At 45.1% G+C, this 12,806-nt stretch overlaps 1 protein-coding gene across 1 annotated transcript in view; it reads right to left on the bottom strand.

Moving 5' to 3' along the window:
- Nucleotides 1-2,311: 2,311 nt before the first annotated feature.
- The window catches only part of LMOD1 (leiomodin 1), a 47,079-nt gene continuing 36,584 nt past the window's right edge, over nucleotides 2,312-12,806 (bottom strand). Inside the window, exons 3-4 of the mRNA XM_056844858.1 lie at nucleotides 2,797-2,885; nucleotides 2,312-2,689 (exon numbers count right to left, since the gene is read on the bottom strand). Coding sequence (XP_056700836.1) covers nucleotides 2,312-2,689; nucleotides 2,797-2,885 — 467 coding nt within the window. The remainder of the gene's footprint in view (nucleotides 2,690-2,796; nucleotides 2,886-12,806) is intronic.

Below are 12,806 nucleotides of genomic sequence, written 5' to 3'. Positions count from 1 at the left end.
CAGATGCTGCTCCAGACAGCCAATCAGTTGGGGGTTGGGCAGCATGGGGTACTGCCTGGTGGTGGTAAAAAGTATCTAAGTGAAACACCCCACACAAGGGTTGAGATCCCAGTCTACAATGCAAAGAAGTGTACTTCAGGGAAGTAAAAAATGCAGAAAGGTCGTCTTTTGAAGTTTTTTTGGTTTGTGTGTGTTTTTAGTTTGATGGTCAAACCAGACATGCAGATTACATGTTACTCAATCCCAACAGGCCTTTATCAACAGCAGAAGCTGCTTCTGGAGGTGCAGTTGGGATTAGAGAACTGATGGGATGGGGGCGCTTAATCATCCCACTGCCTTCTGTTAGTGCTTCAAATCCCACCCCAACCATCCACCCCCTCACTGTAACTTTTCCTCACATATAACTTGAACACGAGAGGAAAAACAGAAAAATACAGAGCAGAGGTTTGCCTCCTAAGACTTCTGATTGCTACTTAAAATTAACCACAATGGTTTCCAAAAGTATACAATACCCTAACGTAGTGGACTTCATTAGAAGCCTTTCAGCTAAACCTGCCCCCAAAAGCTGCTGCCTTCCCCCCTAACTGCCAATTTAAAAGCAAGCTGGGTGTGGATTATGTGACATTTGTACCAATAAGACCTCGCTAGCAGGCCATTTTGAGAGTGGGGTGGGGTACAAAGACTGGCCTTCAGACTACCATCCACCCTTACAGTGGTGCTCTAAGAAAATGGCTGACCAGAGGCCTACAGAAAGAGATGGTTTTGGAGAAGAACTGTTCTTAACAGGAGAAATGGAAAACCTCCAATTTCAGAAACAATAAAAAGTGGGACAAGGAAAAATAAAAATGTCAGTAAAAATGTCCAGTTCAAAGAACTGGAAGAATAAAGGAACAATGTTCATTCAACAGATGCAAAGGTAAGCTTCTCAGAGCCGAAATGTTAATTCTCAATCTAGGTACCTAACAGAACAGATGAAACGAGGGGGGAAACTAGGCCAATCTAGCCCAGCCCACATACCTTAAACATCTAGCTAAAATCTGGTTGCCGGGACAACACAAGACTAAGTTGGATCAGTTCTCTTGGCTTACAAAGCTATTCCTACAGCTTCAAACCCCTCCACCCCCTGTGCAGGCCCTTCATTTTCAGGGCACCTCTCTGTGTCTTCTTCCCCATGAAATATCATCCATCAGAAAACAAAACAGTCCTCATTGGGCTAGTCCACAACAGGCACATAAGGTTCCCATGTTACATAGGAATATTTTATAATGTTCCATGTACTTCTTTCACAAATGGGTTGATTTGAGCATCCCAGGCAAACAAATTCTGGTTTTTGTCCTCCACTGAGGCATATATTAGAAACAGGTAAAGAGGGTGTTAGCAAATCAGGGATCTTATACCCATTGCTTTGATTCACAGGAGAGTCATTTTGCCTTAAGAAATCCATCTTTGGATACCCTTTGGAGCTTTGCCCAGTCAAGGTCGCCTAACAAGGACTGTCTATGCATACTATGGTCACTTCAGCCATATGCCATAACCCTAAAATTATGTACTCTAGAGTACTACCATTTAGATCAGTGGTTTCCAAAGTGGGCAGTACCACCCCCTTGGGGGCGCTGGGATTACCTAGGGGGGCACTAAGAGGCAAGGGGGCAGCAGGGGGCTTTAGAGGTGGGCCCCTTCAACTGTGCTGTTGGATAGGGTAGGGGGCGCTGGGGTTGAGTTTGTGGAACCAAGGGGGCGGTGGCCCGAAAGGTTTGGGAATCACTGATTTAGATCAACAACACTCCTCCACAATAAATGATAGAATGGTAGCTCTTGTTGATATTTCTGACCAAGGGCAACCCCATGCAAACTCCACAACTAATTTTAATCCATGTGTAGGACTGACTATGAATCATGGAAGGCATAAGAGGGAGCAGCGGTTTGGAAGTGTGCAAGTGGCGAGCAGAAGCAGAGACCAAGGAAAGAACATGGAAGCAGCAGGTGTACTAGTGATAATTGGACTCTTCAAGGGAGAAGGGTAAAGCAAAGAATGAATTCTGTACAAAACTACTAAAAACAAGCCCTGCCTCCTAACAAACTCCTCAGAAAAGATTTACATTTCAGAGTTTTATTGAGGTGAGAATGGAAGGTCAAAAATCAGGAAAATCTGAAGTGAAATCTGTCCTCCAACCCCAACCCATCACCAAAACCCATCTCAGTTGCTGAAGTAATTACTTGTCCATACAAGTCACTTCTAGAGTAGATGAAACCTATCCATGAAAGGGCACATACACCTAGAGGTGCTCAGCATCTTCTGCCGGTGTCTCCCTCATTGCTTGGGCACCACCTGCTGGCGGAGGTAGAGATCCCGGATCTCAGAAGGGCTGCAGAGAACACCACTCAGGGCTTCAGCAATGCTGTGCAAGATGGAGGCAGTTTCTGCGTGGCTTTCAGCATACTCCTGCCGGAAGGCACGCAGCTCCCATACCAGCTGCTCATTAGCCTGGACAATCCGTCTCTCTGCTAGGCTAAGATGACTGATTTCTGACAGCCCTTCCTGAATTGGCACTGTCGGAGGAGGTGCCGCATCTCCCATATGACAATCATTCAGGCGACCATGTGGAGACTCCTGGTCAAATGTGATGCTGGCATAATCCGAACCCAGGGCCTCCTGCCATCCCCCAAGCTCACTGAGCGAGAGTTCAGTCTGAGAGGAATGGGGGGGGGGGAGCTTCTGCTCCAGTCCTCACAGGGTTCGTCTGGGATTTGGCCAGAGCTCCTGAGCAGCAGCCGCCTCTCAGTCCTCCGGCTCACATGCTGCTGGGTTGCCTCAATGGGAAGGGGGTAGGCTGGCTCTGCCTTCACAACTACTGGCTTTTCCTTCACTGGCTCCTGCTTCACACCTGCCCAGAGCAGAGAGGACAGATCAGGTTAACTCCAAGCAGCAGCCAGCCAGAGCCCAGTTCAAAAACAAGGAGCCCTTCATTCCAGTTCAAATGCTTAGGTTTTTTATATCAGCCATCTTTAAGTTTGCTAAGGCTCTGTTTTCTAACAGAAAAGTCTCTGCACGGTAATGGGGAAAGGAAGTGGTAGAATAAAACATTCAACAATGATGTTTTATCAAGTAAGGCTGGAGACAAATGCAATTTTCTTTTTCAGAGAGTCAGTTTGAAATAAGAAACAATTTTCATTTCTTAGATCTTGCGAGGTTTTCCATTGTTTTCCATGCGCTGTTTCCCTAAAAATTCTGTTTGACCAGAGGTGATAGTGGGCTAAAATAAACTGTGTACAAACCATGGAAATGATGGCTCTTTTTCAAACAATTTTCAGCTCTCATAAGCTTAACAGCTGTGAAAATGAGCTCTGATTCAGGAAGTCTCTGGTTCAAATGTTGCTTCTGCCCAATTTATTAGGAGACCTTAGGCAAGACTCTCAGACTGGGCTTCTCATCGCGGATATGGAGATAATAATACTGGCCTACCTCACAAGTCTATTGTAAAGATTATTACAAGATCATGTGCGTAAAGCACTCTGAACACAAAAAGCACTGCTAAAATGCTTCTTCTTGTAGTTGTTAAATTGTCTGTATATCTCTGCCTGGATTCCTAATAACTTGTAATGTAATATCCATCAGTGTCAACAAAAACCCATCCTAGGATGCCTCCAGAACGCAATCTGGGAGCAGGAGATCTCTTGCAAATAGCATACATTCAGACAGAGCAGTTGGATCCCATCCACCTTCACCCTACCGAAACCTTCCTACTAGCCTACATTGAGTGATGCTCTGGGCTTCCCTGGGACAGATGGAAAGGAAAGGGGCCGTGTGCCCGGGCTGCATAATGATGCATTTTCAAAGCCTTGCCCTAAAAGCCCTTTTCCTCAATCTCACATTGCCTCTGTGAAACAGGGCTGCTGGAGGAATAGAACCCTCCTCCAGCCCCCAAATACCGGCCTTGCTATTGCTTGGCGCTCAGCAGAGGCTAGATGGCCATCTGTCAGCAATGCTGATTCTATGACCTTAGGCAGTTCATGAGAGGGAGGGCATCTCGGCCACCTTCTTTTTTAAAAAAATAAAAATTTTCATTAATTTTTATAACATAAAACAAAACAAACAAATACAATAATAATAAAATAAAATAAATTAAAAAGAAAATACAAAAGAGTATATATACTTATTAATACATTCTTGGTTACAAAGTTATAAAGTTCAAAAAGATACCCCTTCAACCCTCCACCCACCTTCAAAAGTGACCCATCACCCGACTTCCGAAGAAATGTCTAAACAGTTTTAAAGATATCTATTAACAGTAAAATATAAAAATATTAAAACTAGTTTCTATAACTCACTAATTAAAATAGTAAAATCCATTTTTGCCAGTTTATCCCAATATGTGACGGCCTTTGCCCAAGTGTTTTTAAATTCTTCCATATCTTTTCCATATAGGAATTCCGTTAATTTGGCCATCCTCATATACATCCATAGTTTCTCTCTTCTGGGCCACCTTCTGGCCAGGGAGTAGGGGTCACTGAGGGTGTGTGGGGGGGGGAGGTAGTTGTGAAGTTCCTGCGCTGTGCAGGGGGTTGGACTAGATGACCCTGGTGGTCCCTTCCAACTCTATGAGTCTGTGAAGTTCCTGGGCTAAGCACTCACCCTGGGGGGGCCGCCACCTCCAAAGGGCACGCGCCGGGCAAGCACCATTCAGCCGAGGCTCATCACTCCCCGCTGCAGCCTACCGGGCGGCAGTTCCAGCACGAGCAGGCAGGGTAGGCAGGGATGCAGCAGACAAAGCCCCAGCGCGCACGACTCGGCTCCCAATGCCACTCTCGCCCCCTGGCAGAAGTGCTCGGCTTGGTCTTGGTGGTAAAGCGGTGGATCAGGAAGGTGGGAGCTGCTGAGAGCTGGTCTAGAACTAGGAAAAGTTGAGGGCAGCAGGAGAAGAGGAAGACCCAACAAGAGATGGACGGACTCAATAAAGGAAGCCACGGCCCTCAGTTTGCAAGACCTGAGTAAGGCTGTCAAAGGTAGGACATTGATTCATAGGGTCTCCATGAGCTGTAAGTGACTTGGCGGCACTTAACACACACACATACACACAGAACTTCATCAAAGATTTGTCCTACTCAGGTGTGGAAACCACAATCTGATTCTGGGCTTTAGCCTGTGGTTCTATGCACACTTATTTATGAGTAAGTAATATTATTTCTAAATCGTTTTATTTTATTTTATAAAATTCATACCCTGCCTTTCTGCCCTCATAAGGGCCACCACAGTGGCTAACGAAATAAAAAACATGAATAATAAAAGCATGTCTTAATAACTGTTAAAACCAACAAATAACACATAATTGAAACAATTAAAACTAGAGCTAGAATACACATACAAACAATATACATAGAATGAGGCTGTGTGAGAAATCATACCCCTGCCTGGATTATTGTTTTATATTTGTATTTTCATGGAAGTAGATGTTGACATTTCCCTACATATTCAGTTTTCATTAGCTCATAATTTGCTTGGGAAAATAACGCAAGAGTTGTGTAGCTTTAAACTCTCTTTGATTTCAAACAGAGAGTGAAGCATGGCTGCATCTATACACCACTGGATCTTGTGCTATCATTGCACTATAGCTGTCTTTCAGAACTGGAGTTGTGTGTGTGTGTGTGTGTGGACAAAATCCAGTTACATATGACTGCTGCAGAACAATAGCCAGGGATGGGCAGCTGCAGTCTATGACTTGAAACCTCTCTTATTAAAATCAGCAGCAGTGGCTAGATCATGCTGTGAAAACTGGTGCACACAACACCTCTGCACATCAGTTCTTCCTTACATGAAAGCCCACTTCCTCAGCCACATAAGGGACTGCTCTTTGTGTTGTGTATGTATATAGTTGGGGAGTAAGCAAGGGAGACTTAGGAGCTTGAGTTCTGCACGAAGGATCCTAAACCCTGCTCACCCTATTGGTCAAGCAAACGGACCCCATTGGCTCTAAGCCAATATATACCATTGGTCACCAGGAGGTTATGTCCCCCTATCACGGATCAAGGGGGGAGTGGCCGCAGGCAGCCAAGGGGGCATATAAACAGGGGTTGCTCATTGTGTTAACCAGTTCTGTTCCTGTAATCAATAAACGCGGTTGTTGTTTGAACTCCGTCTCCGACCTCGTGAATCCTTCCCACGCGGACTTAACACTTTGTATGAGAAAATTGGATTAAAGATATGTGTGGAAAGAATTCCACCACATGAGGGCATAGCTGCATTACCTAAGAAGAACTCAAATTATGGATTGCTTTAAACAGAGTAGTAGCAAAAGAGGGTTGTATGGACAGTTGGTGCATATGAGTTATGTAGTTGAGTTTTCCATATGCATGCACACAGAGAAAGGAATATATGATTGTAGAGGGGAAAGATCTTTGCAGTAAGAAGAAATAGGGCCGTGATCCCAAAAACTGCTGCCATTGTTCAGTTCAGGGGTATAACCAGAGTGAGATACTGGGGCATCTGTCCCAGGTAAACTGTAGGCAAGAAGGCCAAATAAAAAATGGGGGCTCGTTTACCACGTAGAGATTATTCAAATAGTGTCATTTCTTTTCATTGTGGAATTATTAAGCATTGCTCAAGCTGTAAAGGAAATACCAGCAAGGTCAGAGGCCGAGTGAGGGTAAAAGACAGGGAAGATTGCTACCCTTGCACAGTTGCTCTTTGGCTCTGTACTTACAGCCCAACAAAATGAAACACATTCAGGCACTGAATCCTGCTTATGAGAAAAGAGAAAACTTTTCACCAAGTGGTACCTACCAGCAGGATTTTTGTACAACAGCTTTTGAGCAGAAGCAGTCTATTTCAGCAGCAGTCCCCTTACAGATCAACAGTCATTTTTAATGTCCTGGGGCTGGCTCCTGGGAGGGGGGTAGATTTATGCACTTTCCCTGGTCATAGAAACAATTAGTTATGCCACTGGATCCCTTGCTAGCTATTTCCTACCTTTCGAGTAGTAACGAATTAAGTAGTTTCACAGTAACAGAGAAGCTTGGACATGGTTGTAATGCAGAAATACAACAAGGATTCTGGATAGCCAGATTACTGTGATAAAAAGTCAACTATGCCACAACCTTCTATGAAATACTTGTGCAATTCTTTGGGGAGAAATGTTCCATTCTTTCTCCAGTGAGTTATTTTCTGTTGCCCCAGAAGGTCGGATCAGAACCAGTGGGCTGTAATTAGAGTTTTTGGCTAAAAATTAGAAATAACTTCCTGACAGAGCTGTTCCTCAATAGAACATGGTAATATCAATGGCCACTTTGGGGTCAGGAAGGAATTTTCCTCCAGGCTAGAATGGCCCAGGGACCCTGGAGTGTTGTTGCCTTCCTCTGGGCATAGAACAGTGTTCACTGGGGGAGTGTGTGTGTGTGTGTGTGGACTGAATTTTCTTGTTGAGGGACTGAATATCACAGCTTTTGCCAGTGTGCCTTGATGTTTTAGAAACTGTAGTAGGGAAGGATAAGTTTTGTGTGACACAGTGATCATACACATTTCTGATCTGAGAACCTGCAAACAAAAATTGTTCTTTATTGTTAGAAAATGAAGCCTTTGAACTTCATCACCCATTCAGAGGGTCGTGCAACCGATGTGGTGAATAATCTCTTTCCTTGCTTAGAAAAAGAGTTGGTGACTATGCTGACTTTCTCTACCACTTAAGGAAGAATCAAACCGGCTTACAACCACCTTCCCTCCCCCTCCCCACAACAGACACCTTGTGAGGTAGGTGGGGCTGAGGGAGCGCTAAGAGAACTGTGACTAGCCCAAGGTCACCCAGCTGGCTTCATGTGTAGGAGTAGGGAAGCAAATCCAGTTCACCAGATTAGTGTCCGCCGCTCATGTGGAGGAATGGGGAATCAAACCTGGTTCTCCAGATTAGAGTCCACCGCTCCAAACCACCGCACTTAACCACTACACCACACTGGCTTACACACCGTGAGCCCTTTGCCCCCCTTTTCTGTTCTCATCTGCCACATGCAAGGCACAGGTCAAAGCAGCACAAGGAATATTAAGGGCAGTTATTAGGGCAGAGGATGGCTGTGGAGCTGGAGGTGCAAAAGAGCATTTCATGGTATGGACAGCAGACCCACGGAAGGAAACTGCACCAGCTTCGGGAAAGGCCTAGGGAGAAGCTGTGATGATCTGGGCTTTGTTTTCTCTTCTCTGCTGTTCTGGGCAGCTGGAAGGTTTCCCACTCTTAGGAAGAGCAAAGGAATGAGGTTTGCTTGAGCTGGTCTATGCAAAATGCCCAAATATAGACATTTCTTTGGACTCTGAGAAGCAGTGGTTCAGAGTCAGCCAGACCTTCGGCAATGATGGACTTCTCACAGAGTTGGCACGCAACTCACTGTGCTGGCAGCGGCAGAAAGGGGAAGATCCTCTCAGCTGGCCCCACTCCCAGCATACTCGAGACTGCATGGTGGGCTTGTGTTTGTACACAAACAGAAACACCCTATCCCAACTGTGAATCTTACGTTTCTGCCATACCCTATCAAGAGGAGTCAAATTTCCATTTTGTTTCTCAGCTGTCAGAGCCAGGGTCAGCCAATAGATGGGAGATCTGAAGGAAGGAAACCTGGAGTCCGTGCCAGGCTTAACCAATGCCATGGGCAAGTCATTATTTCTTAACCTCAGTTGCCCACCTATAAAATGCCAATAGCTGTAAATTAGTACATAGGGCTGCTTGGAAAATACAATAGCTGCTTGGAAAATACCTGGAGATCTGAGGATGGAGTCTGTGGACAGCAAGATTTGGGAAGGTGAGGGATCTCAGTGGGGTGTAGTGCCATACAGTCCACCCTCCAAAGCATCCATTTCCCCCAGGGGAACTGATCTCAGTCATCTGGAGATGAGTTGTAATACCGGGAGCTCTCCAGTCATCACTTGGAGGTTGGCAACCCCAGGCTGTGATGAGGGATGCCAGGTGCATAAATGCAGCCTCTCATTGACATAGATCCAGGCAGCCCCCATCCGGTCACTGCAGACAAATAATGCTTCATTTCTGTTATGAATTGGCAGCATCTAAATATATTCACCACCCTCAGCCTCAGAATGTTCCACTAGTCACCATCAGCAGCATTGTGTGAGCTTTATTAATGAAGGTGTGAGTGAATTGGTACATATCGCAAAGACGATTTGCGTTCACAGGTTACAGAGCTGAAAACTGCAGCAGCCTCTGCGCTTGAGCTCAAGTGATTTGCCTCTTTTATTTTCTTTCCACTCCCCCGCCCCCAATGTCCTAAACACATAAGACCAGCATTGCTTTGCAAGCAGGGATTTTCTCTGTATCCTGCTTTTAACAGAAGTAACATGATCTTCTTTGAGACAATACGTAAATCCACTGTCTCTTTAGCATTTTAGAAACGAGACTCCTCCCTTGTTAAAGTTAACCCGGTAATCTGGCAAGGAGGAAAGCCGAACTGGGTCTCCGTAAGCGCTCTCTCATTGGTGCTTCACACATCCTTCACAGAAAGGGGGACACAGACACCATCATGCTGTGGAGGGTTCCTGATTGGGGCGTATAAATAATAGACTAGCTTGTATCTGAACTACTTCGTGTTATCTCAGTGTGGACATGATTTAGCAGTTTGTGGGAGAAATACAATCCTGCTCCAGGGAAAGTGACATTAGATTTATCCACCCTTCTATATATTAAACTCTTATACAAATGCATAGATTTTTTAAAATGTACAGCCTGAGTCGCAAACCAGTTAAGCTACAGTGCTTGGACTGACCCCCCAAGAGAATGAAACTGTTAATATCCAAGAGTTCCAGCTAAAGTGGCTTGTGATCAAACTGCCCTTTATTCACCCTTGCGAGGAAACTGCTACTTAATAATTATAACACATCCCGGACAGTTATAGCTGGCCTCCTTTTGTACATTTTCTTCACATGAAATATGGGGGGGCGGTCTTCATGCCCATGTCAAGCAGAGTGCTCATGCTACCTATGTTGTTCAGCCACAGGACAAACTTCTTGGCCTTGAGATAGGAAAAAACAAAAACAACTGCAACTGAGCATTTCCCATCCATCAAGCAGCAAAAAGAGGATGCTGATCCAAAGTTAATTGCTACTTTTCCTTTCTCAGACCCACTTTATATATCACCCTTGTGACATCTTTGCCACTGCAAAACTACTCCCCCGCAGTGATCTGAAATGCTAAATCAATAGCACATAGATGCTCCATACCACGGGGGTAGTTTGAATTATCTGGGTGCTTCTCTCACCAGGGTACTTCCCTCCACAGGGCTGATGGTGCTGGTGTGGAATGTGGTTAAGGCTACCCATTTGATGCAGAACTTCCATGTGTTACCGAGGCAACATGAGAGCCAACCTCAAAAGAGTACTTTGTGGCAACCATGCTGAAAACGTAATGTACGAATTGAGCCTCATGTGCTTAAAATGGAAGAAGATACAAGGGAAGTTGAGTTGGCACTCAGTTTAGTTGGAGAACTCAACATCTTCATAGACTACACGTCATGGTTTCTGGATCACAGGGTAGGAGATGTTGATCTACAGGCTGTGAACACCATTTACTTGGGAATTTCTTTACCTTTAAATCAACATACATAACAATTTTAAAAAGAGAAACAGGCACAGGAACTTTCTGGACCCAACAATGCCATTGTCTGTACAGGAAATAAGTGCTCTGGCCTGAAGGAAGCAGTAATTTTATGTTGACTTCATCTCCTCCAGGACATCTCTGGAGCCCAAGTGCTTGAAGGATATCAATAAGATGTTGACAGTGTTTGCCCTGAGTGTTGCGATACTACATTAATTTTTTCAGTGTGGTTCAAGATAAGTAATAGTCATTGCTGGCCTTTTCCACCACCGCCAACAAATGACCGACCTTAACTTGTTTCTCCTATCCCACCAGGCCCATCAGGTTAATAGATTCCCAAACTAGTTTGGAAGATACTGCTCATTTCCAAGGTGCTGGCTCAATGTAGCCTCACTCCCAGTAACATGATCCACAATCTGTTCTGTTCCATTGCCCATTCATGTGCTTACTGTTAGGTTCCTGATACCACAATAAGCCCTTAACACACTTTATAGACATACAGGGTTTCTTACACCTCCTGTGGAGGCTAGAGAAATCTTTTGCACTATCAGAGGATCAGAATACTAGAGATCACAGAAATAATAGAAAATTGGATTTGGCCCAGTAATTTTTCCCTCAGATAGAATGACAACGCTGCTAGTTGGCTCTAGTAGCAGATGCCAAGAACCTGGTGCTACTTCTTTTGGAGTCATATTGTGCTGAAGTTGGGTCCAATTGCTTTCTCTTAGTGATGCTGCTCCAGTGCAGTTTTGTTCTTGTATTTCTAGCGGCAGATGATTGCAGCGTTGTTGCCTGGTAACTGGAAGGACAAGCAGGGATGCTCTGAATACAGATTCTCTCAAGACTTACCATATCTGCCACTTTACTTCCTAAATTCTCTTAAAGGAAAACTGGATAGACAGACCAGATGTATGACCTTCTCCAGACCCCTCCTTGTAGCAAAAGTTTCTGATTTTAAAAGTTCTGAGAATAAATATTGGTATTTCCTGACACCCAGGCCTCCTTGGCAGCTTGTCTAGTCCATCCCTCCAATTCAGTCCCACAGAGAATACTGGTCTTCTGGGGCTGGTGAAGTACTGACTTCTGTTCCTGCTTTTTCATGTAAACAGTCACCTGAGAGACAAACATGGTGATTCAGCTTTGGCAATCTCATCCTTCCAGGAAGTCTAGATTCCATCCCCCTATTGCAGTAATTTGGGAACCTCCACCTGCCAAGATTTTAAAAAAGGGTGATTGTTAGTACAAGATCTGAAATCAAGGGGACCACTGGGTAGGCTTGCTTGAAAATTATTTGCATTAACAGCTTTGAAAATTAAAACTGCTTCATCCTTCATGTGTTGTAATGTACTTTGTACATTGTGGGTGTTTTGTACATGGGTAGCACATTTCTGAAGGAGGTGGCAGTTCGGCAGAGGCCGAGAGCAGCACAGCCATGCCTCCTCCACAGAGGCTTCCCAGCTGCTGCAAAGAAAATAACAGGTATTTTGGCAAGAAAATAGGGGAAATGTCCCCATAGAGTTTAGCGCGGCTACACCACCAAAAAAGGTAGTGTAGCAATGCTACAGGTCGACGGGGCATTCCAGGGGCGAAAAGGGTTTGGAAGCTGACTAATGTCAGCTCCATGCCTTGGAACGCCCTGTGAACACCTCCCCATACTGGCACGGGCTTTCACTTCCAGGAATTCCCTGCCAGCGTGGCTGCGCGGGCTGGCGCAGCTCCGCAGTTCCTTGACACCGGCATTTTTGCCACTGGGACAGTGTAGGTGCCACTTTATTCCGTGATAAGGTGGTACCTACGCTGGCACGGGGTCAACGCTGGTTCCTAAGGAGCTTCAGGCCCCCCTTCAGGAATGCACACATAGTCTCCGTACATTGATCTTTGTGCAGGGGAAAGCATGCAGCACATGGCCTGTAAGGTATATGCTGTATGTTTCAGGAAGCCAACTGATTAATTATTTGTGCATCCTTTCTACCTTTCAGTATATATGTTTTGTGTGCATTATTTCCTACACATATCCACATGAAGGAAACAAGGACTTGGATCCTATGCCTTTCTTCTGAGCATACTATGAAAGCCGTCCTCTACCACAAAGCATGCTTCCTCTGGTGCTGGGCGCTTCCACATATGCTAGACTAATGTTTTTAAAGGAGCCCCAAAATGCCTAGCATGAGATGAATGTGTCCTGAAGCAGAGGACTGCCTCTGCAGTTCCTGGAGAGAAGTCTCT

This window comes from Euleptes europaea, chromosome 2 (assembly GCF_029931775.1).
Source record: "Euleptes europaea isolate rEulEur1 chromosome 2, rEulEur1.hap1, whole genome shotgun sequence".
Taxonomy (NCBI): Eukaryota; Metazoa; Chordata; class Lepidosauria; order Squamata; family Sphaerodactylidae; genus Euleptes; species Euleptes europaea.
Note: the sequence above shows the minus strand (reverse complement) of the source record. Positions and strands in the feature narration are given on the sequence as shown.